Raw genomic sequence first — 23,350 nt, 5'->3', positions numbered from 1 at the left:
TCAACTGAAGATGTTCCATCTCCAAGTCGGCGTCCGTCTTTGCTGGTCGGGAGTGGGTCACGGGTCAATACGGCGCGAGAAGAGGCTGAGCTCGAGCTCGGTACGAAGGGAATCAATTGAGATATCAAGGAGCATCTCGAAAGCTTATGCTGAATCGAGACGACGGGGACTATAGAGTTTACAAGACAATATGGGCAAGCTTGACGATAGACAGAAGATAGAGAAGACAGCTCAAAACGCCCTAGAGCCTACGTCGACGTCAGGCCACCTGCCATGCATGTTCTTATGTCGATGTAGTCTTTGAGCCTGTTTGGTGGAGAGTACGAAGTTAGTGTATGTCTCACATACGTTTTGTACAAGCACTGTTGAGGTTGAATTCTTTGGTTACTAGAATTCTGTCTACCTAGTCTCACTAGGTTTCTCGTTCTGGGTGTTATGGGTATCCTCCGGGTTTACAGTTTTCCTTCTGGCCGATGTGTCTGGTCGGCGTAGAACTGGGTTAGACGAGATTGGTGACATTGGAGAGGGAAGAAAAGAGTCCTGACGGCGCTTGACGCGCTTGTGAGGAGGTGACACTAGGTAGAACTGTTAGAAGCTTGAGGATTTTATAGATAGCGTTCATCAGAACGCACGATCTTCGGATGTATCCTGGAGCCCGCTGGCTGGAGAGCTTTGATAGCCGGAGGGTGATTCAGGGAGTTGTCGGATCCAGCCGTCAACATCCCGAGCGGGCACGCCATCCGCATCATCGTCGCCGTCGCCGTCGTCATCGAAAGCTTCGTCGCGCCAACCAGCCGCGCCAGACATCGCGAGGATACGCTGAAGATGCCACTGCAAAGCGAGCAGGCCTACAGCCTACATCAACGTAGACACCTGCAAAGTAGGTGACCTAACGTCGATGTAGGCTCCTGGCCTGCTCGTCACTCGGTCCGGGCTCTTTTCTTAAAACGCGCTCCATGGATAAATGTGGGCCTAAAGATGAGTGTACGAAGTCAGTTGTTGTCTCACATACAATTCGTTCAGGGATTTTACTAACCGCTTCTGCACCCTTTGTCCTTGATACGGCACAAAGGTTGCCGTCTCGATCTTTGCAGCGAGCTGCGACAACCGCTGATCTTCCAAGGCTGGCCTCTTGGCCGCCCTCACTTCGTCCTGATCTTGTCCGCGATGCTTTCCCGGAGGCGGTATGGGGGCGGGAGACGGGTACGACGGCGTTGGAGAATGCGACGTCGTTCTTTACCTCTGGCTTTTGTTGCCAGAGCCTTACGGCATCCATCGCCGCGTGCGAAAGAACGGTCCCTCGCTTCCAAGCATCATCAGACGCTGCCAACTTCTCCACGAAGTCTAGGTCGGCGAATTGGCAGAACGCCCAAAGCATGCGATCGATTTCGATAGAGCTACGCTCGGCTTCAATCTTGTCGAAGGCTGCTTGCCGTTCTTGTGACCGCATACCGAATCGCTCTTCGTCGCTCTCCGGTCGTACGCTCGTCCATCCAATGTTCGTGGCGTCCATAGTAATGTGTATAGTGATCGTTAGAAAAGAACAAGCGGACTCGACTGTGCTGTGCAGAAAAGCTTGTATCCTAAAGGTCGGGTACCAAAAAGATTAACACCGACGAATGATTGAAAGCTCAATGAGATTGGGACGGTACCTTTTGTTCCGTTTCGCGAGCGAGAACCAGGCATTTTGGACACGCAGTGTATAATCAGTACCGGTGAGCAGATTAGGCCACCAGCGGACGTGTCGACGGCCTGTCGCATTGTTTCTGTTCGTAGAGTGTTGTTGTGGTTCTAGACAGGTGAGTGCACGACTGGACGGCTAGGGAAGGCATGCAATGACGCCATGACGCCATCGCCCGAAAGGTAGCCGCCGCCCCTGGTACCTAGGTGGTAGCAACGACCCTTGGGCACACTAGAACTCAACCGCGAGCGTACGTAACACGGGGTATCTTCTATACAGTCTATCAGGATGACTCGCAAAATGCCAATATGCCAGTTCTATACAAAAGCACGCCCGTACCTGCCCAGAAAGGCTCGCTCATTCCACATCCTTGGCATGTCATCCGCATTTATGGTCGTCGTCGTTGTCGAAGTCTTCGTCGCGCCAGCCAGCCGCGAGCATACATCGCGGGAACACGCTGCAAGTGCCTACCAAAGCAAGTAGGCTGCTGGTGGTATCCCTTCCTACAAAAGGTCCGTAGCCGTCGCCAGACTCCACTCGGTCTTTGGAGTACTATGGTATGTCTCGGAGATTGATCTTTGTGCCCTTCTCGGGTTCATCTATCTCTGGACAGCTTTGCAGACTACATCAAGCTAAATGTACAAACGCTTCGCAGTCGCGGCGGTTGATGCGTTCTAGTTTCAACTCTTTTGGGCCGCGAAAGTGTGATGACAATTCGTTAGAGCAGACTGGAATTTGAAGCCAGTCGCGTGTTGTTTCCGTGGTTTGGAGACTCAATGAACGACTGATGTACATCCAGTCGAAGAGAAATAGATCTTCTGCGTTCCAACACGGCTGAAAATGGCATAAATCCTCTGTTATCCAATATGGCAACGAAGGGACCCAGTAGTGAGAAGTAGACGTACCATGTTCGCCGATGCGTTCCGCGGAAACCTGGCCAATGATCTCGTATATTCCCCGGATAACATCCACATTTCTGACCAGTACCATGAGGGGTGACCATTCGCTCACAGAAGCCTCTCTATTAGTCAAAATCCAGTCCCCGGGTCTCGTATCTACTGGAGCATACGCGCAAATTTCCCTTTTCCAGTCCGTGATCTTCTTCAGTGGCCACGTCTGATCAGTCAAGTGTTTTTGAGGATTCTCGTCGGAGTAAAATTTTCGTCGCCAATATCCGAGATGAGCACGGCCTTTGTCTCCAATTCTTACTTTCTCTTGTAGCTGTATTCCATACCACACGTCTCCCGGAGGGCGTGGAAGGTTCGGGCACCTCATCCTTGGTCTATTCGTGGTATCTTTCCCGGGCTGTAATGGCCGTCGGCGAGACCCCGTGCCGATGTTGTTGTACGCTGATGTTATATGAAGTGGTATGGTAGTGCTACTGAACCTCGTAGTTATCGACGCACGCATTGTTTCGCCCAGAGTCTTAACATTGAAGACTTCCCGGAGTTGACGTGGCCATTCAGTAGCCACATTCCAAACTGGTGCGCTTTCGGGATGGTCAAGATATAATCGTAGTACCTCGATAGCGATCTGACAGTTGTCTTTCCTATAGTCTGGGACGAGTGGTCTGCTACTTCCCCATTCGATCAAAGCCAGAACACCGAACAACTTGTCCCTGACGTCAGTACATTGGAATTTCAGCATGGCTTCCAACACACTTCCCAATCGGCGACGTCCCGCATATCCACAAGCAAGAGTAAGACAGCCGCGTTGAGGTTCTATGTCCTGGAAGCTCTCTTGTAACGTTGGGCAGTCCTTCCCTTGGTGCAAGATCCATGATTGCAGATAGCAGACATGCGCAATAGCCGGTGTGCTGTTGCACAAGGAGTGCTCGCATATGGAGGTATGAATCCAGTGATCTATCAAGATACTGACAGCCAGGAGATGCTCGAATGAACGTACTGCCATGCCACAGCACAGCGATAGCCTTGAAGCCAGATGAAGCTCCTGCAGAACCCAGACTCTTGAGAAATACGGGCGTTTCATGAAGTCAATGAAGGCCCTGGCTATCGATTCTCTTTCCTGAAAATAGATCGGGAACAAAGGTCGAAGCCCCTTCCACGTAGACTCTGAGATGGGTTCGGGCACTTTCCAGTCGCTCCGATCGGTAACGTCGATTCCAAGGGATGACACATAAACCTTTGTCAGAAGTTCAGAGTTCACATCAATAAGTCGGAATAGCAACGAGCTGTTATCTGTGCGGGGTCCAACACACGCTAACACGTGTACTGCTCTTTCATATATTTGCGCCATCATCCCAACTTGATGACTCTTTTCCCGTGTAGTGTTTTGATCTATGCATATTGCATCCATCCAGAAGTATCCGCTCACCTTGGGTGCATACGCCTTGAATGCATACGCCTTGGCGGCATACGCCTTGAATCCGTGTGCCTGTTTGAGGGCATAGACACAGTTCTGGCCTGCCGCGAAGACAAATCCGTTGATAAAGATCTGATGACTTGGAAATGGTGGGCCCCAGGTATATCTGATACAGTGATCGATCAGTATGAAGCACGACTTCGATTTGCTTGCGGAGCACGTACGATAGAGCAATGTAATCAGGAGCATCTTTGATTGGCCAGGCGGTTAGATTACAGATAATTCGATCATCTGTTTCGATGCTCTGGATTTTTAACAAGCGTATGTATGTGTTTGAATCTGGAAGAGGTTCGTGCTTGAACGTTGTAGCCGATGGTCCTTCTTCGATGGTATCCATGACGTATAGGACACAGTCAAGGTATTGGTGAACGAGCTAACCTTCGATTTGGGTGCTTCAGTATCGTGCTTATCCGTGTTGCAAGCGGAGACCAGGCGTGGTCAAGAGCCAAAGAGCGTTCCAAGCCGGTGAATTGTAGAATAGAGGGGAGAGTGGATGCCTACCCAGCCTGAGATGGTTCAGCCTGATGGACTTGGCGTTGCTGCGCAGCGCAGCGCATTATGCAGAACACACATCATTCGCGACGATGCAACCAATGAAACAGAGATGTGGCTCTGATGGCTGGGGGCTGAGGATCAGCTGGAAAGGCGTATCTACGGGTGGCAGCACCTTGGGCAAGGACAAACCTGAACAGACCTGCAGCCTAAATCACGATAGAAATATGCAAAGGAGATGACCTGAGGGCAACGTAGACTCTAGGGTGTAGACTCTAGGGTGTAGCCTACTACAGGGGACACATTCCCCCGTAAGACTTGCAAGGTCTGGCTCTAAGGCGGGCGGCATAAGTTCTGTCCTTCGAGTATTGTTGGTGATGGAGTGGTGGACAGCTAGCTGCGTTGGCTAGATTCTCCGAAGGCATGTGATGACGCAATGGCTTGACAAGGAAGGAACGCCTCCAGGGCTCGCGAGCCACTTTGATGAAAGCAATATCAGGAGCAATTTTTTAGACTACATTTGTGTGATAAAGTGCTCATATAGTCATTGCAGCTATGTCTGTCCTGTAATTCTCATGAGAAGACACCACTCGTTAGCTGAGACCAAGCAAAGAGACAAAACCATTGAAGCGTCCTTGGACGGCTTTCTTCGCAACGTGAGCGACGGCATCTAGACAAAGTCTAAAAGACCTCCTCCATGAAGGCATCGTAGTGCGTTCGCGATCATTTACCTGGGGCCTTGTATTTATGCGAAGAAAACTCGCGAGCATTGCAACTGAAACATAGAACAAAAACACGGAGACATAACACCCTCCCCTTATACAAGAACAAACCTAAACAGGTCTGCAGACTACACTATTACAACGTAAGTAAACCATTGAAATTTGTGGCAACGTAGGCTCCACAATACTCAAGTTTACCTAGGTTGACGCGTTCTTACAAGGGAAGACATGTAACTCCGAACATAAGAAAGCAGCAATGCACACGATACTCGTAAATCCTAGCTATACACCATAGATCAATCGTGAGCGTAACACAGGGTATCTTTTATACAATCTATCAAGACGAGCCGCCAAATCCCAGGATGCCAGCTCTATGCAACGGCGTAGCCCGCAAAAGCTCAATCAATACAGCCTCCCCATCACACCGAAGGAAATCTACACCATCGTACCAACAAGCTTACTTATGGCCGATGAATCCCATGTCAATAACTTAGAAAGACCCAATATTCCCCTTACTATACATAGTCTGCCTCCTCTTATGATGCATCCCCTGCTGTCCCCTAACCCCATTACTCAACCCAATCCCATCACCCAGAATCCCATTCCCACCTACCTTCCCCTTCCTAACCGCCCGTCGTTTGGCCTCCCTCCTCTTCAGCTTCCCACTCCAATGCCTAATCTTGCGCAGTATGCGATCAGCCATGAGCACCAGTAGTGTAACAACCATAACCGGGACGGCAATGACCCAAAAGAAGGCATCAGAGTGGTGTTGCACGCCGTTGAAGCGCTCAAAATTCTGTCCGAAATATCCGACGAGGAAAGTGAGGGGGAGGAAGAAGATGGTTACGGCGGTGAGGATTTTCATGGATTCGTTTTGGAAGGCTCCCATCATGTTGAAGATTAGGTCGATGAGATTGTCGGCTGCGCGACGCATTTGATCGAGCGATGCCGTAATCATAATGCAGTGGTCCTCTACATCACCGAGGTACGTGTGTGCGAGGGGGCTGATGTTGATCTGCGTCATGGTCTTGCGGGTAGCGAGGTTAGCGGTACTCTGGCTCATCATGGTGGCTTGGGCCATGGGGTCGGCTTTGTGATCACGCAGAGAGTTGATCAAGGAGACGATGGGCTGAATGGTGTTGCGGAGGATGGAGAGTTCGGAGGTGAGCAGGTAGAGCAGTTGGGAGTGGTGCAGCTCGGGATCTTCGAGGACGTCGAGTTCGAGCTCGCCCATGGCGTCTTCGTAGGCGGCTACGACGGGGATGGCGAGATCGACTATGGCGTCGATTATGGCTTGAACGATCATGCTGCTGTCTTGGCTGCGGCGCAGGATGGTGTCTTCGGTGCGAAGACGCTTGAGTATCATGTCTTCGACGTCGTCGGCCGAGTGCTCGAAGAAGGAGATTACGGAGTTGTCGGCGAGGAGAAAGATGCTGACTTGCTCGACGCTGACGGTCAGGTGCTTCTCGGTGAGGGCAGAGTGCTGCTCGAGGTATACGATTCGATCGAGATTGTAACCGCCACGGTAGCGTTGGAGGGTACGTACGGCGGTGGTGGCGGGTGGGGTGGATATCTTGACCTTTTCGAAGGGCGTGTCGTCGAGCTGCTTCTCTAGGTTGTCCAATGCGCTCATCATCTCATCCTTGCGTACCTGCTTCTTGGCTTCGCTCTTGGGGAAGAGCAGGTTCTTCGCTTTCTTGTACAGCGACTTCTTCTTCTCTTTCTTCTTCTGGGGGTGCCGCGAGCGGGAGCGGGAGCGAGCCTTGTGCCGTCGTCGTTCGCTGTCGTCGGAATCTGAGTCGGATTCGCTCTCGGAGTCTTCGTCCATGGGCGTCCGCACGAGTTTGGACAGCGTCAGGAGCAGGAAGGCTTGATCGGAGTACCAGTCCACCTTTGTCCTACTCTGGGTGCTCATCAAATCCTCAATCGCCAGCCTGTGCAGATTCTTGTGGTTTCCCAGGGAACGAATCACGTCCCAGGACAGGCCATTGACGTTGATCCACCGACATGCCACCCAGTCTTCCTTTGGATAGTTGAGAAAGTCCTCCAATGTATCGTTGTCCAGCTCATGGCACTCGACCTTTTCGTCGGAGAAGTCTACGACGGTAATCTGGCATCGCGCGTAGAGGTGGTGGTAGTTGGCGCCGTCGGTTTCGTTCTTGGTGTCGACACCGGGCTCAGCACCGGGTTCCTGGTGCTGGTACGGGCGCGTCGGGGACTGGTAGTGCTTGACGGTATGCGATCGCGTTATGCGTCGGCGCAGGGTCGAGTCGACTGAGAAGCGGTCAGGGGAGAGGACGTCGTCTCGGTTTGTCGATGCTGCAGTAGCCGTGGTGGCAGTTGCCGAGCGGCCGCGACGTCTCTGTTCGTCGAACTGGGTATCGATAGTCAGATGTGGAGGGGCGGCCGAATCTGAAGCAGAGCGCTCTGGCTGGTCGGGCGCGGGTGGAGCGGATGCGAAGTCTTGGACTTTAGTCTCATGAGGAGAGGCGGCCATCGCGTCCGAAATCCGAAACTGTGGAGCAATGGATTGGGTTAATTATTCAGGTTAACGAGAGTGAAGAATAGAATGCTGCAGCCATTAGTATGGCAGGGCGCGGATTGGTGGTTGGGGGTTCTCCTTTGCAGCCCACGTTGTGAGAGCGCAACCTCTGAGCTGAGCTGCGCGCGAGTTTCATGTGCCCAATGGCCTTCACCATGACGGGACACTCTGTAAATATGGGACTGCAAAGACCCTGTGCACCCCGCAGAACTGTCCGCTACCACTTCACTCCCCTCACAGTGTATTTGGGCCGTAATGCGTGAATTGCTCGCACGTTGAGTCAGATGCGTCGAGTCCGTAGTAGTAACACGGCATGGGAGGCCCAAGGAGAGGGCCGCCTTTGTCAGCAGCCTTGGTGGCATCGTGCAGCTGGCCGGCGCCCCACGCAGCCCTCGAGTACGGCCGAAAGATGCAGGCGCCAACAGACGCAGCTTCAGTAGTCACAGTTCGCTGGCAATGCAGTGGGGGGACAAGTTTCAAGGGTTCACGGCATTGGCAGAGGCAGAGGCAAGGGCGCCACCTGTGGCGGAGACGGGGTGAAGGAATTTGGGCGGTAGAGGGACTCGTGGACGGCGGGGACAGGCGCCCGTGACATGTCGCTACACGTGCTGACGGTCCTCGAGGAGTGTGCTTCCCAATCACTTCAGTAAGCTACACTTGCTGTTGAGTGTCTAGCAGAGGTGCAAGGTGAGCAGTCATTTCGGTGCTCTCTTTTGCCCGTAGCGCATGAAATTAGCGGTTCGAGGCTACCCTTCTGGGCGGTCGGTGCCAATCCTTAACAGTGGGACTAGCTGCTCCACTGCCCATGACCTCTCACCCGAACCGCCTCTCTACATCCCATTCATCGCCGACAGCCTCATCCAGCATACCATAGCCCAGCCTTAGCACCACTACCCGTAGAGCGACACACGAGACGACACCAGTGTTGCGCGGCCCCACTGCGACGCCAGAGAGCGCTCTTGCCTGCCAGCCAGCGGCAGCGAAGCCATCCTGGTCCCCCTAACAACAGCAAACACGCCTCATCTCCGCCATCACCATCCCTTTCCACCGGCCTCTGCTTTGGTTATTCCCCCCAACAGCCGTAGTAGCCTCGTCTCGTCCGAGTCTGGCTGTGGTCCGTCGTCACCGCCTTGTCGGGTTCCTTCCGCCCTCGAGCACACGTTTGCTGTGAAGCGCCGTCTGAGCACCGCTGAGCACACCACCACACGGGCCCCTCTATTGCGTCCGAGCCTGAAGCATCAACAAACAACTGGCTGCTTCTCCTCTCACCCCGGGCTCCGCTGTTTGCTCCCTCCCAGCCTGCAGCCAAACCCTCCTGCTTGCTGCCCACCACATGCGACACTAGTCCTGCACCTCTCCACCACCCAGCTCCCGCCCATCCACCCAGCCACGGCACCACACAGCTCCAAACATGCGCGAAGTCAACTTCAGCATCCCCAACGCCAACAAGGCGTCGGTCGGCATCACCACCGCCCTCTACGACCGCCGCGCTCTCGACTGCACATCGACGCTCCCGCTCATCAACTCACTCAACCACCTCGCCTACCTCACAACCTCCTCGGCCCGCATACGGGACATTCTTACCGTCGATGGCGGCATCGAGCGCCTGATATGCATCCTCAAGGAGGGCCGGAGCAAGGACATGATGGACATGTGGAAGTGGAACCTCGCCTTCCAATGCATCTTCAACATTGGCGTACGCGGCTCCGAGAACGTCAGGACGCGTGTGGTTGAGGCCGACATGGTTCCCGTCATTGCCTCCATTCTCGACAACTACATCAAGGTCATCGACAAGATGCGGGCACGCGCTGAGGTTGAGTTTCACAAATCTGCACGTCTCGGTGCATCGAGCCGACACCACTCCTCGCGAACCGGCGAGGTTGCGTCGAGCTCCTCACACCGAGCCGATCGATCACGGCGCATCATCCCTCCCCCCATTGAGATACCCCAGCCAACGGACGCACCCTTGGCCGACGCGACGCCCATTCCCGCCTTCTCCCTGAGCTCCCCTCCTGAGCGGACGACATTTGCACGCGGCCGACCTCCCCACCACCATCACCATCGCAGCCACGAAAGCCGGGCACAGCTGTTTGGCACTCCCGGCAACAACACCCGCAACCTCGGCCAGCCATTGGTCACGGCGCTACCCTCCATGGAAGCAACACCTGACGCGTTTGCGCTACGGCCGGTGCGAGATGCGGATCGCCTTCCTTCCATGCTCCCCGCCCTGCAAGGGGAGATCACTTCCCAACCAGAGTCACCGACAACACCGAGCGCCCCACAGGCACGCCAGACGAGCCCAAGAGCGGGGCTAGCCCGGACGCGCCGCCGACCCTCCATCCGGCACCAGTTGTCTGTATCTGGCGAGTCGGACCTCGAAGCACAACAAGATGACATGTCTGCAGAGGCTGCAACAGCGGCGGGTCCGTCTGTGAATGAGCCTATCGTCGGCATTCAGAACAACGAGATCAACATGGCCGACATTGTCGACAACGCAGAGATGCTGGATGCTGGCAACACACCAGTCCCCATCGCTGCTCCGTCGGAAGGCACAGACGAGAACAACGAGACGTTCAACATTACTCACCGTCCAGCGCTCGATGGCAGTCTGATCAACCCCACCAACACCCCGCCGAACAACCCAATCACCGGGTTCTCCCCGATGCCGCCCACCATCAACGTCGTCAACACAAACCCACCGCCTCCCTGGCTACCAAGATACCAGCAAGAACGCAACGCGTCAGCTAGCGTGCTCGCAGCCATGCCCCGGGACGAAGACGTGCTCATGTCTCTACAACTACTCGCTTACGTGTCGAAATACTGCAACCTCCGGTCCTACTTCCAGAACTCGCATCTGGTGCCCAAGCTGAAGATTGGCACCGAGCTACTTGATGGAGAAGCCTCGACACCCAAGGTAGAGGAAGAAGAGGAGGAGCTTGAGGAATACGAACTTCCAGATGACTTTAACATCTTCCCCCTGGTTGAGCAGTTCACCGTACGACACCACTCGTCCGACATGCAGTACTGGGCCAGCGTTGTTATGCGCAACCTATGCCGGAAAGACGACTCTCGAGGCGGCATCCGACAGTGCGCATACTACAAGTGCGGCAAGTGGGAAGAATACACCCGCCAGTTCGCCAAGTGCCGTCGGTGCCGGCGGACCAAGTACTGCAGCAAAGAATGCCAGAAGAGCGCGTGGGTTTTCCACCGCCACTGGTGCGTTGCTGCGTCGTAGGACACGCGGACAGTCCTTCTTCTCTAATCCTCTTTTACCAATCATCATCGCCAAGTTGGTTTCTTCATCATCTGGCTGCATATTGCATGGCGCTGGGCACACTGCTTTTTTCTATGTCTTTTTCTTATAATCTTTCAAAGGTGCAATACTTAATGAGCGACACGACTACCGGGATACCACAAAGCAAGTTCCTACTACTACCCAGAATGGCTTCTTCTTTGGCAGCGGAGGAAAGAGGAAATCTAAGGGGGTTGGAGACTTGTGTGAGAGTGAGAATGAGAGAGAGAGTTGGGCCTGCAAAGGCGAAAGCGAGAGAGAGACAGGGAACGAAACTATACCATATCATTTGGAGCGAAGCATTATTAGCATATTGGTCGTAAAAAGCCAGGGTTCTGGAGTAGTGAGTAGTGCGTTTTGGTGCAATTGAATGGCAAATGCATCTTGGATAGCTTGTATATCTGTTCTTGAAGCGAGTACTTTTGTGAGCGAAGTAATCTGGCAGATCCTTTGCATTTGATTAGCGGCATGTATAATCGAGATAGAACTAATACATCATGAACTTCACACTCGTATTTTGATGTAGTCAGCGATGACTGCTGTCGTTGCGTCAACTAAACGTGATTGGTGGGACATCAGCTGCACACTTAAGCCATATGTGATACGTTGCGTTCGCGCCAGCCCGGAATGCGACCCAGAGCTGCGGGGTTAGATCTTCCTTTTTCGCTGATCGATGAACTGCAAACTGCGGAAGAAGCAGACATGGCTCTGGGGAAGCGCGCATATGCAGGCTCCCGGGTGGGTGGGGGAGGAGGAGGGGCGGATGTGTGCGTCTACTCCCTTGATAGGTGTAGTCATGCAATAGTAATGTTATATTTGTATCGTAGTAAGGCTCTGTGGAAACGCCCATATGCAAGTCCCAAGCCCACTCAAGAGGGGAGACGGCACTACTGCGATGGGGGCGGAGCTGGAGTTGGTGGAGTTAGCCCCAGCTACGTCAGTCCTAAAATAGCCTGGGGAGCTGCATGGATGGGCATCATGTGGTGGGCTGAAGGAACAGGGCTGCCCAGGTGGACCAGGGACCTTGGTACTGTCCGCGTTGCTCGCGCGTTTTCGAATGAACGACAGGGAAGGGTACTGTTTGCGCCTTGTTTGCACCTATGTTTGCGCACCGCAATATGAAAGTTGTAATTCGCATTTGTATTGATTGTAATATCGCCGGCGCCGCGTAAAGTCCAAGACGCAAAGGCCCCCAGCGCGGGCATCGACGTCGTAATACCCGCGTGGACAAGCCGCTAGACCGGACTCTGCGGGAAAGGCTGGGGATTTCCTTCGATTTGCAGCACCCTTCGGTAGGACAACAGCGTACACGACAATAGGGAATGACTGGAAATCATGTCGCAGCCTGGAGATGCTTCCGATGCATCGAGTGCTGGGATTGGAGGTAGCGGAGGAGTAAGAAGGCGTCATTCCGCATCCCACGACGAGGATGGCCTGGCTCCCACGGCACAGAGCGCAAACCCTCCGTATGCGATAGACACTTCCAGCGACGGCGACGATGCGCCACGATCGAGGACTTCGGCGGTGGAGAATACGGCACGCCCGTCGATTGCGCGCCTGACAACTGAAGAGTCGCCGCGCGTTCGCTTCTCGACGGATATCGAGCGCAATGGCAGGGACGAGATTGCACACATTGGGAAGAGTTCTGGCGGCAAGCAAAGACCTGGAACGCCAGACTTGTCCATAAACACGCGCGAGGTCTCTCCAGAAGATCACGCCGAGGCTTCATCTTCACGTTCACAACTACCTCCACGGAATGGCGCCTCTCGATCGCCGCTCTCGCCCACTTCTCGCAACCGCGGGTACTCGCTACGCAGCGCGCTGTTTCGAAGGAATGTCCACGATACCGCGCAATCACCGGATACACAAATCGAATTGGAGGAGGGCGTTGGAAGGTCACAACCTATGATGGGACAGGCGGAAGGCTCCAGTGGGCATGCGCCGTCGCGCAAGTCTGGGGATGCCGTCATTACTGTCACGCCAGAGCACTTGGACTACGCCTCGTCAGCCTCGGACATCTCAAAGTCGAAGTTGGGAGAAGGGCCAATCGCACTTCCCTGGTTGGAGAGCAAGGGTCCAAGCCGGCGATCACAAATAGTCAAACAGACGAAGGATCTCGCAGAGCAAGCCCGCAAATTCGTCTTCCGCATCAAAGATGTCCCACCCAGCAAAGACGGCCGACACATCCACCTCGATCCCACGCGCAAAGACCCCCTCACAGACGAACGTACCGAGCAACCCTACACCAGCAACTGGATCCGCTCCACGCGCTACTCAGCATGGAACTTTATCCCCCGCCAACTCGTGGCCCAGTTCTCCAAACTCGCCAACTTTTACTTTCTTGTTATTTCCATTTTGCAAATGATACCCGGGCTTAGTACGACGGGCCAGTTTACGACGATAGTACCGCTGCTGTTTTTTGTTACCCTTTCCATTGCGAAGGAAGGATACGATGATTTGAGGAGGTGGAGATTGGACAAGGCGGAGAATATGAGAGAGGCGAAGGTGTTGCGTTCCAGTCCTAGTTCTGAGACACTACAGTGGGAGACGATCAAGTGGCAGGATATCAATGTTGGTGATATCATCAAACTTGAGAGGAACGACGCTGCGCCTGCGGATATGGCGCTTCTTCATACGGATGGGGAGAATAATGTGGCGTTTGTTGAGACGATGGCGCTGGATGGGGAGACGAATCTCAAAAGCAAGCAAACGCCGGCTTCCATCTCCAAGACCATCATCGATCAGGAGGACGTCTTGAAGACGAAAGTCGAGTTTGTTGTCGAAGATCCGAACCGGGACTTGTACAGCTTTGAAGGCCGCGTGATGGTCGATGAGAAGCAAGCGCCACTGACTCTCAGCGAGATCATCTTCCGAGGCAGTATCTTACGAAACACACCCGATGCAATCGGCATGGTCATCTACTCCGGAGAAGAATGTCGCATCCGGATGAACTCGAACAAGAACCCCCGTATCAAAGCACCAGCCCTGCAAGGCCTCGTTAACCGCATCGTTATTCTCATCGTGGTCTTTGTCATAGCTCTGTCAATCTTCAATGCCGTAGCCTACAAGATTTGGCAGAAGAACGAGGACGACATGTGGTATCTCCGCGGTTCCTCCGTCGCCTTCTTCCCCAGCTTCACATCCTTCATCATCATGTTCAACACCATGATTCCGCTGTCCCTCTACGTCAGTCTGGAGATCGTCAAGTTGGCACAAATGTTCTTCCTGCATACCGACATCGACATGTACGACCCTATCTCCGATACGCCGTGTGAGCCGAGGACGTCGACCATCAACGAAGAACTTGGTCAGATTAGCTACATCTTCTCGGATAAGACGGGTACGCTTACGGATAACTCGATGAAGTTCCGGAAGCTTAGTGTAGCGGGTGTGAGCTGGTTGCATGATGCTGATCTGAAGGAAGACAAGAAGAAGAAGCTGATTCACAAGACGAGGAAGAAGGGGAAGCAGCCTGCGAAGAGTAGGAAGAGTGTGAGATCAGCCAAGGACGTAGCGAATGACGAACCCACGACGCCAGCGATTGAGACGATTGAGCAGCTGGAGAGCCCTGGGGAAGGGGGACCGTCGAATTGGCAGTCAAGTGCGAAACCAGGCAAGACATCGCGAGAACTGCGTACACAGGACATGCTACGGTACATCCAGCGGAAACCTCACACCCCGTTCTCGAAGAAAGCTCGCATGTTCCTTCTCTCGTTGGCGCTATGCCACACTTGCTTGCCTGAGATTCAAGAAGACGGCAAGACACACTTTATGGCTTCTTCTCCGGATGAGCTTGCACTAGTCCAGGCAGCGCAAGACATGGGTTTCTTGTTGATCAACCGCGATGTTCACACCATTACCCTCAAGATCATGCCATCCGGTTCTGACGGAGAGGCTGTCTCAGAGGTCTATGAGATTCTGGATGTCATCGAGTTCTCCAGCAAGCGAAAGCGCATGTCCATCATTTTGCGCTTCCCCGATGGCAGGATATGCATCATCTGCAAGGGCGCCGACTCCATTGTCATGCAGCGATTGAAGCTGGCTACGCTGGCGAACAAGAAGATGGTTGAGATCGAGCGTCGTGCTAACATCCGCAAGAGCATGGAGGCTCAACATGCGATTGCGCGGATGAGCGAACATGCTGAGCGACGGAGTAGTGTGGCCGGTCGTATGAGCAGTGTCGGCGGCCGGAAAAGTATGACTATCGGTCAGGCCACGAGGGCTAGTCTCAACCTAGGTCGTCCATCTTTCGCTCACAGTGTGGGCGGACGAGGCTCCATGTCAGCAAGAGATGAAGTAGACCAGTGGCTTCGCGAGCGCGAGAACGACCGCATGGACATGTCGTCTCTGGACGAAGACTCGCCAATGCAGACACCCATGATAACACCTCGCCAGTCCGGTCTCGATCGTTTCAGCATGGCCTTTTCCTCAGCCCGAAGCTCAATGCAACTAGAAGACATGGAAGCCATGGTCGACGAAGGTGTAGCTGGCGACGACACCCTAGTCATCGAACGCTGTCTCCAACATATCAACGAATTCGCCACCGAAGGCCTCCGAACCCTCCTCTACGGCTACCGCTTCATGCATGAATCTGAATACCAATCCTGGAAAGCGACCTACCTCTCCGCCACTACCAGCTTAGTCGACCGCACCCGTCTCATCGAAGAAGCCGGCGATCTGATCGAGCAAGACCTCGACCTCTGCGCCGCCACCGCCATCGAAGACAAACTACAAGCCGGCGTCCCAGAAGCCATCGACAAGCTGCGCCGCGCCCAGATCAAAATGTGGATGCTAACAGGCGACAAGCGCGAAACCGCCATCAATATCGGTTACTCGTGCCGTCTAATCAAAGAGTTCAGCACCGTGACCGTCCTCGACCACGAAACCGGCCTCGTCGAACAAACCATCACCTCCGCCATCCAGGCCATCACCAGCGGAACAGTCGCCCACTCCGTCGTCGTAGTAGACGGCCAGACACTCTCCCGCATCACATCCTCCCCAACCCTAGACACGCTCTTCCACTCCCTCGCCATCCTCGCTTCCTCCGTAATCTGCTGCCGCGCCTCCCCCAGCCAAAAAGCGCAACTCGTAAAATCTATCCGCAAGCGCGTGAAGAAGAGTATCACACTCGCTATCGGCGACGGCGCAAACGACATCGCCATGATCCAAGAAGCCCACGTGGGCATCGGCATTACCGGAAAAGAAGGATTACAGGCGGCGAGAACGAGTGATTACAGTATCGCGCAATTCAGGTTCCTAACTAAATTACTCCTGGTGCATGGACGTTGGAATTACATACGCACGTGCAAATACACCGTCGGCACGTTTTGGAAAGAACTTCTTTTCTACCTCACGCAAGCGCTTTTCCAGCGTTCCGTGGGTTATACAGGGACGAGTCTGTACGAGAGCTGGAGTCTGAGTATGTTCAACACGCTGTTCACCTCCTTACCCGTCATCTTCATGGGCGTGTTTGAGAAGGATCTCAGTGCGAGTACGCTGCTTGCTGTTCCTGAACTTTATACTATTGGTCAGGTGAACGGCGGGTTCAACTTTAAGGTGTATCTGTGGTGGATGTTCATGGCGAGTGGTGAGGCGATGCTGGTGTATTTTTGCATGTTGGGATTGTATGGGGATGCGCTTTGGACGGAGGATAATAGTATCTTTGCTATGGGGAGTATTACGTATACGGCGGCGGTTTGGTTGATTGCGTTGAAGATGCAGTATGTATTCCCTTCCCTTCTTTGCCCTTTCCCCCCTCAAAAACAGAAATGGCTCACTGACGTTCGCCACAGATTCATAGAAACACACACCAAAACCCTAACCAACGCCCTCGCCCTCCTCCTCTCCATCGGCGGCTGGTTCCTCTGGAACATCATCCTCTCCTCCGTCTACAACCCTAGCAACAAAATCTACTACGTCCGCGACACTTTCCTCCGCGGTTTCGGCTCCTCCTGGAGTTGGTGGCTGTGTCTCGTGCTCATCCTCTTGGCGGTTATCGTCTTCGAACTTGCGGTGAAGAGCGGGGCGGCTGCGTGGTGGACGAGCGATACGCATGTTTTTCAGGCGTTGGAGCGGGATCCGGGGGTTAAGAGGAGGTTTGAGGAGGCTAGTAGTGGGGAGTTGCAGATGGGTTGGGATAGGAAGGGTGGGGTCGGTGATGGGGTTGGTGGTGGTGGTGGTGGGCTAGGGAGTGGGGTTGTTGGGGCAGGGCAAGAAGAGAGCGAGAAGGAGAGAGAGGAGCGGAGGAGGGAGGGTGAGATTAAGGATTTGATTAGGAATCGGGTTGAGGTTGTGGGTCAAGAGGGTGTGCAGGATGGTGGCGATGTTAATAGGATTCTTAGTCGTGGGTTTGGGGATGTGAAGAGGTAGGGGTGAGGTGGGGGTTGGAATGTATTTCTTTAACGACTTTATTGGTTTTTGTGCACGTGATGATATGTTCTGTCAAGGTGATCGATCAGACTTCCCTCCTTGTGCTGTCAAATTTGATCGCGAGCTCATGGCTGAATCTGGTCATGCACTTTTGCGCGTGTTTTGAGATGGCAGTGCGTGCTTGTTTTGTCCTCGCTTACTTACTATCTCGTGTTGTACAACGTCGCCAAGCATGTGTAGGTAGTATGTCGTCATACTCAGCCTCGTCACTTCCTGCCTGTTCTGTGGCTGTGAAAGCTGACGTCTGTTATCTTCCGCTTCAGGCGCTGAGCATCTCCATTCCTCCTCCTCCTCCTCCTCCCCCTCCTCTTCCTCTTCTTCCCACTTTTACCCAAGTCTGACTCTTTATCCTGTTCTCCATTCGACAACGGAATACCTGTCATTTGCGATACACCAACCACTACGGGATACACCACGGGATCCAGACGATGACGGAAATTCCCGATGATGAGGCACCAATGCGGACGGAATCTCAGGATGACTCCACTCCGGAGGGCTCGGTACCCCTTCATCGGCTTTGCGGTCGGTGCCGTCAGATGTTCGATACGTGGGACAGATCGCACGCTTGGTTTGGGGCAACGAGGGGACTGGAACCGTCTAGTGGGTATGAGAGATATGAGTTGTGCACCCTGGCGGAAATGATGGAGTCTCGAGATGCTTGTCATTTGTGCGAGATGCTATACTCGCATATCAAAGAACATGATAGCATACCGTTGAAGGAGCCTTTGGTGTGCCAAATCGGTCTCCCATCCTTCTGGGAACCACATAACATTAGATCCACACTAGGAATGTCCTTGTTGCTGAACGGTCGTGTTCTTAGCCCTGATTGTGTAGTAATACATAAAAGTTCCGGTGGTAAGTACACCCCGATTACAACTTATTCGAAGTGCATATGTGACCCATGGTAGGATTCATAAATCGAAACGACAAGTACAGATTCGAATTTCCATTCGCGAGAAAGCATACACCACGTCAACCGACCGGCAACTTAGCCCAAATGCAGAGATGGCTATGCAATTGTCGTGCAAAGCATGACATATGCAACAACTGGTATCCAGGACTGAACTCGAAAGGATACCGACCCACACGGATCCTTGAACTTAACGAAAACGGTTCCAGGCTTCGATGTGACCCACAAACCATAGACAATTTCGAATACTTAGCGCTCAGTCACATGTGGGGCGAAGATCACTCGACACGACTCCTGTTGACGACTTCAGCACTGCAGGAGTTTCAAGAGGCCGTGCCCATGCACAGGCTGTCAAGTATTTTCAACGAGGCCATTCGAATCACGCGTGGTCTAGGGTTTTCGTACCTCTGGTTGGATTCACTTTGCATCATACAGGACTCTACGATTGACTGGACAAATGAAGCGAATATGATGTCTGCAGTCTACAATAACGCTGTTTGTACAATCGCGTTTTTGTTCCCACCCGATGTTGGTTTCTGCCAGGTCAGAGACGATCCACGAGCATTAACACCTTGTATCGTCCGCGGCACCCCTTGGGTGCGTGGTATCTACATTGTTCCCAAGGAGGAAAAGATATCAAGGTTCATATCCAGCAACTGGCCCTTATCATCGAGGGCTTGGGTTCTACAAGAACAGTTATTGAGTCCTCGTACGATTTTATATGGCCACCGTACCATCATGTGGGAATGCGGGCTTAAATTTTACGACGAGCTGGCCTTTTCGGGCCCTCAGGCTGACAGCAGCCTCGTGGCTTTCAAACCCAATATACATAGGCGTCGCTTCCAGCCGAATCAGACAGCGACACCATCGACAATTCTAGATGCAAGGCTTGAAAGAAAAGTGGAGAGACTTGAAATCTTCCCTCAGTGGGCAAGGCTGATAAGAGACTACAGAAGAAGAAATCTCTCTCATGCAAACGATCGAATCATGGCTATCGTCGGGATAGCACGAGCCCTCCAGTCCGAAAACGGATTCACGTATCTCGCGGGAACGTGGAAGGAACATTTACCACGATCTTTATTGTGGTATATCGAGACCGCGAAGGTGCGGAAGATGGCTGAGCCTTTCTTGATTCGGGAGCCACCATCAAAACCCGTACCAACATGGTCATGGTTGGTCGGTCCCATCTATGTGCATTGCGATGTTGTCATTCCTGGAGGAGGTAGTAAAAGATGGAACCCTGATCTATACGAGGCAAAGTTCCTGTGCTTTAGATGGCCAAAAGAGCCGGTCAACTACTCTCCTCCAACAGCCTACTACGACTTTGACGGCTTACGGATCACACTCGAACTCGCAACTCATACCTCCACGATCCTTCCCAAGGAGCCATATGGCGAACACAACTGTCATAGACTAAGCTGTGACAGTCTCGAGGAGGACTTAGCTTCATGCCTTGGGCTCGACACAAAGCGTCTGGCAGCCTCTTACCACTGCGACGATCTCGAAACATTATATCAACCCCCGGCAGACGTACGCATAGCTCTCGTTGCCGAAGAGGTGGATCTCAACTACCGTCACGATTTACAGGGACTGGCATTGGCACCCGGGGTTGAAAGTGGCACATGGAGGCGCATCGGTTACTGGAAAGCGTGGGTTAATCTGGGCGATGACACATGGGAAGCGGAGTCCATCTTCTTACGTCTCGAAGGAGTGAAGATTGAGACTATTACTTTGGTTTAGATGACGCTCACATTATGCGTCTCAAGTGAGGGGATATCAAGGTAGTGATGCGCTGATAAACATTTTAAACGAGATTTCCTATAGTCTATGCGTGAAGCCCGCTACGAAGTTCGGTCTGGGTTTAAACAGACGCAGTGTTGGTAGTGAGCGAGATGGAACGTATCTACTCAAATAGCTAGTTATCGGAGGAACTACAAAGTTGGGAAGCTCGTTTGTTCAGAGTTGCGCCGTACAAATCTACGATGGAACCCCAAAACGTACACTGGACATATGGATCATGTTGCATGTGGATGTATCCTTACAAGTTAGTGCAATTTTAGCCTCAGAGTGCGTCTTTGGTCATGGGTACAGCCAAGAAAAGCGAGCTCATGCGTGCATGTGGCACAGTTGCATGGGTGCTCACGCGGGGTTGCCTGATGCGATGCACCACCTCGCGATCCATCTTTACACCACAAAACAGCCCTCGACCTCCCTCGTCGCGCCTGATACAACCCATTCTGGCGCAATGTCAACGATTTCAGATTCCCATATTGACGACACAGAGTTCGTGGGCGGCTACGCGGAAGATCGGACGCAAACGGACGCAAAAGATTCGGTCATACTGCACCAACTTTGCGATCGCTGTAAAAGCTTTGTCGATGGCTGGAATTTCTTAAGATGGGTCAAGGATGGTATCGACGACATACACGACGTCCGAGATGAATATCCCAATCCGGCCCACTTTTCCACCGTTGCGCAATTGTTGCAGTCAAGGGATGCTTGCCACTTGTGTGCAATGGTGCTCTCTATACTAGATTACCATAAATTAGATCACAACGGACCTGTAGAATTCATGATATGCAAAGATAGGACAAGAAAACCGCCCGGCCACTTGCCTCTGATCCTGGGTCTAGGTGGTACCAAATGTGTTCAGTATCGATGGGCGTCAATGTACCTGAAATGTTTCGATGGTAAGCAGGTGTTTCCAAACTTTTAGCGAAGCCATTTGACAATTTAGGATCGAGTAACCATGAGTTCGACGCGCCAGAACAAAAGCAGAGCGTACCGAGCCAGCCCGTTGCCAATTTGGATCAGATCAATACGTGGCTCAATGCTTGTATCCGAACGCACGGGAGCTGTTCTAGCTGCGCCTCGAGCTTGTCAGCGTCATCCCAGCGGCCGACCCGACTACTGGAACTCATATCCGACGGCGTGAGATTACGATGCGATACCGGTACCATTACAGACCTACAATACCTTACACTCAGCCATGTCTGGGGAGATGCGCCCCATCGTCTTCGCCTGACACTATCAAGGCTTGACGAATTCCAAGTCGCAATACCATGGTCGGAACTACCTGCTATATTCGTCGAAGCCTTGAGAATCGTTCGCCACACTGGCTTCCGGTACCTGTGGGTGGATGTACTGTGTATTATTCAAGACTCACCATCAGACTGGGAAATCGAATCCGCCTCAATGACTTCAGTTTATAGCAATGCGATCTGCAGCATAGCCTTCTTGTTTCCGCCCGGAAGAGGTCTCGTTAAAACACGGGAAGACCCGAGGACCATGAGCCCCTGCGTCATCCGTAAGGCATCTAGGACCAGCGAAGGGATCTACATCGTCGCTTCTCCGGGCCGGTATGTGTCTGGTCCCGCAGCTCCCGGAGAGCGCGAGATATTCACATCTAGATTCAATTACCACGAATGGCCTATGTCTCAGCGAGCATGGACTCTCCAGGAGCATCTTTTAAGCCCACGCACAGTATTCTACGGACACCAAACCCTCATGTGGGAGTGCGTGGAGGAGTTCTGCGATGAGCTGGCGGGGTCATGGCTTCCAAAGACTGAAACCCGGCTTTACAACCGTAGTGATGGCTACAAAAACCGGAAGATTACGCAGAAATCGCATCTTCTAGCAAGTCATGTTGCGCACAGACGTAATACTTCAAACTCGTTTGCAGACTATGAGCACGTCCTGGAGTATTTCGGAAACTGGAAAGACCTAGTTTGGGAATACAGAGCGAGGGATCTAACCGTACCCAGTGATAGACCTGTCGCCTTTGCTGGTGTCGCCCGCGCCTTCCAGGCTGAAGCACAGATTACGTATCTTGCCGGTATCTGGGCAGAATCCTTTCCTGAAGGTTTACTGTGGTATATAAGTGCCGAGCCTTACTGGGATAAAGACGGGGAGAGATTGCCAATATCTAAATCGATACGTGAGCATGGATCAAAAAAGGTACCGTCCTGGTCGTGGCTCTCGAGCCATCTTTACGTGGATCACCCGCTCAAGTACTTTGATCGATACGGTTACTGGAGTCCGAACAGTCATGGCGACGGATTCCAAGCCAGTGACTTACTATTCTTAGCGCAGCTTTCTTCCTTCCAATGGTCGGGCTGGCCTGTCAATATGATGCCTCCAACAGCATATCACGACTTCTCTGGACTGCATATCACACTACAACTACCTACGTTCGAGGAAACCCGAGTAGTAAGCGACGATCCTTTGCACGCTGAGTGTCTTTGCTTGAAGGAGAAGCTTGCATCTTTCTACATCAGGCCCCCTGAATGTGAAAAACACACCTGGACTACCTTACAGTGTGATGATATCGAATATCACACCCAGCCTCCAGAGAGAGTTCTGCTGGCTCTTCTGGTTGAGACGCGGGTTCCTTACTTTCCGTCAAGCATTTTAGCAGGCCTAGCGCTGATTCCCGGTGAAAAAGAAGGTACATGGAAACGTATTGGATATTGGGACGCTCAGATAGATCTGCCGGTAGACGAGGTGCTCGATACTAAGCAGACTGGTCCAGGGTACAAGCATACGTCAAGACAGTGGCAGCGAAGCGATCCATCGGTTTTCTTGCGCCTCGAAGGAGTCAAGATGGAAAGACTTACTTTGGTCTGAACATCTCGTAGCGTCTTGATGGTGATCTGTGTATCTAGCAACCGTCGCACGATAGGCAATGCAATGCACTGTAAACACGATAAGTAGAAATCTGAGTCTTGTACGCATACAGGCCATGGATTCAGGAAGCTCAGCATGGTGTATAGCGGATCCGAAGATAAAAAAGGTGTGGCGTCTCTGCAGCAGAAAGAGGAATATGTAAGCCTGGGAACAACCAAACCTGGTCCGCGGCCTAGATCAACACAAAAACATGCAAAGCAGGTAATCGAACGAG

At 52.8% G+C, this 23,350-nt stretch overlaps 4 protein-coding genes across 4 annotated transcripts; 3 read left to right on the top strand and 1 right to left on the bottom strand.

Annotated features, from left to right (window-relative positions):
- Nucleotides 1-5,767: 5,767 nt before the first annotated feature.
- On the bottom strand, nucleotides 5,768-7,774 carry J4E90_010473 (uncharacterized protein; the record flags this gene model as incomplete). The annotated part of the gene is made up of 1 exon (XM_051439985.1): nucleotides 5,768-7,774. One exon carries the CDS (start codon nucleotides 7,772-7,774, stop codon nucleotides 5,768-5,770), a length of 2,007 nt encoding a protein of 668 aa, XP_051286207.1.
- Nucleotides 7,775-9,230: 1,456 nt separating this feature from the next.
- On the top strand, nucleotides 9,231-11,054 carry J4E90_010472 (uncharacterized protein; the record flags this gene model as incomplete). The annotated part of the gene is made up of 1 exon (XM_051439984.1): nucleotides 9,231-11,054. One exon carries the CDS (start codon nucleotides 9,231-9,233, stop codon nucleotides 11,052-11,054), a length of 1,824 nt encoding a protein of 607 aa, XP_051286206.1.
- Nucleotides 11,055-12,446: 1,392 nt separating this feature from the next.
- On the top strand, nucleotides 12,447-17,480 carry J4E90_010471 (uncharacterized protein; the record flags this gene model as incomplete). Its single annotated transcript, XM_051439983.1, has 1 exon — nucleotides 12,447-17,480. One exon carries the CDS (start codon nucleotides 12,447-12,449, stop codon nucleotides 17,478-17,480), a length of 5,034 nt encoding a protein of 1,677 aa, XP_051286205.1.
- Nucleotides 17,481-19,437: 1,957 nt separating this feature from the next.
- Nucleotides 19,438-20,190, top strand: J4E90_010470 (uncharacterized protein; the record flags this gene model as incomplete). The annotated part of the gene is made up of 1 exon (XM_051439982.1): nucleotides 19,438-20,190. The coding sequence occupies one exon, from the start codon at nucleotides 19,438-19,440 to the stop codon at nucleotides 20,188-20,190; it is 753 nt and encodes a 250-aa protein (XP_051286204.1).
- Between the last annotated feature and the right edge of the window lie 3,160 nt (nucleotides 20,191-23,350).

This window comes from Alternaria incomplexa (assembly GCF_024043165.1).
Source record: "Alternaria incomplexa strain BMP 0042 chromosome Unknown scaffold_22, whole genome shotgun sequence".
Taxonomy (NCBI): Eukaryota; Fungi; Ascomycota; class Dothideomycetes; order Pleosporales; family Pleosporaceae; genus Alternaria; species Alternaria incomplexa.
Note: the sequence above shows the minus strand (reverse complement) of the source record. Positions and strands in the feature narration are given on the sequence as shown.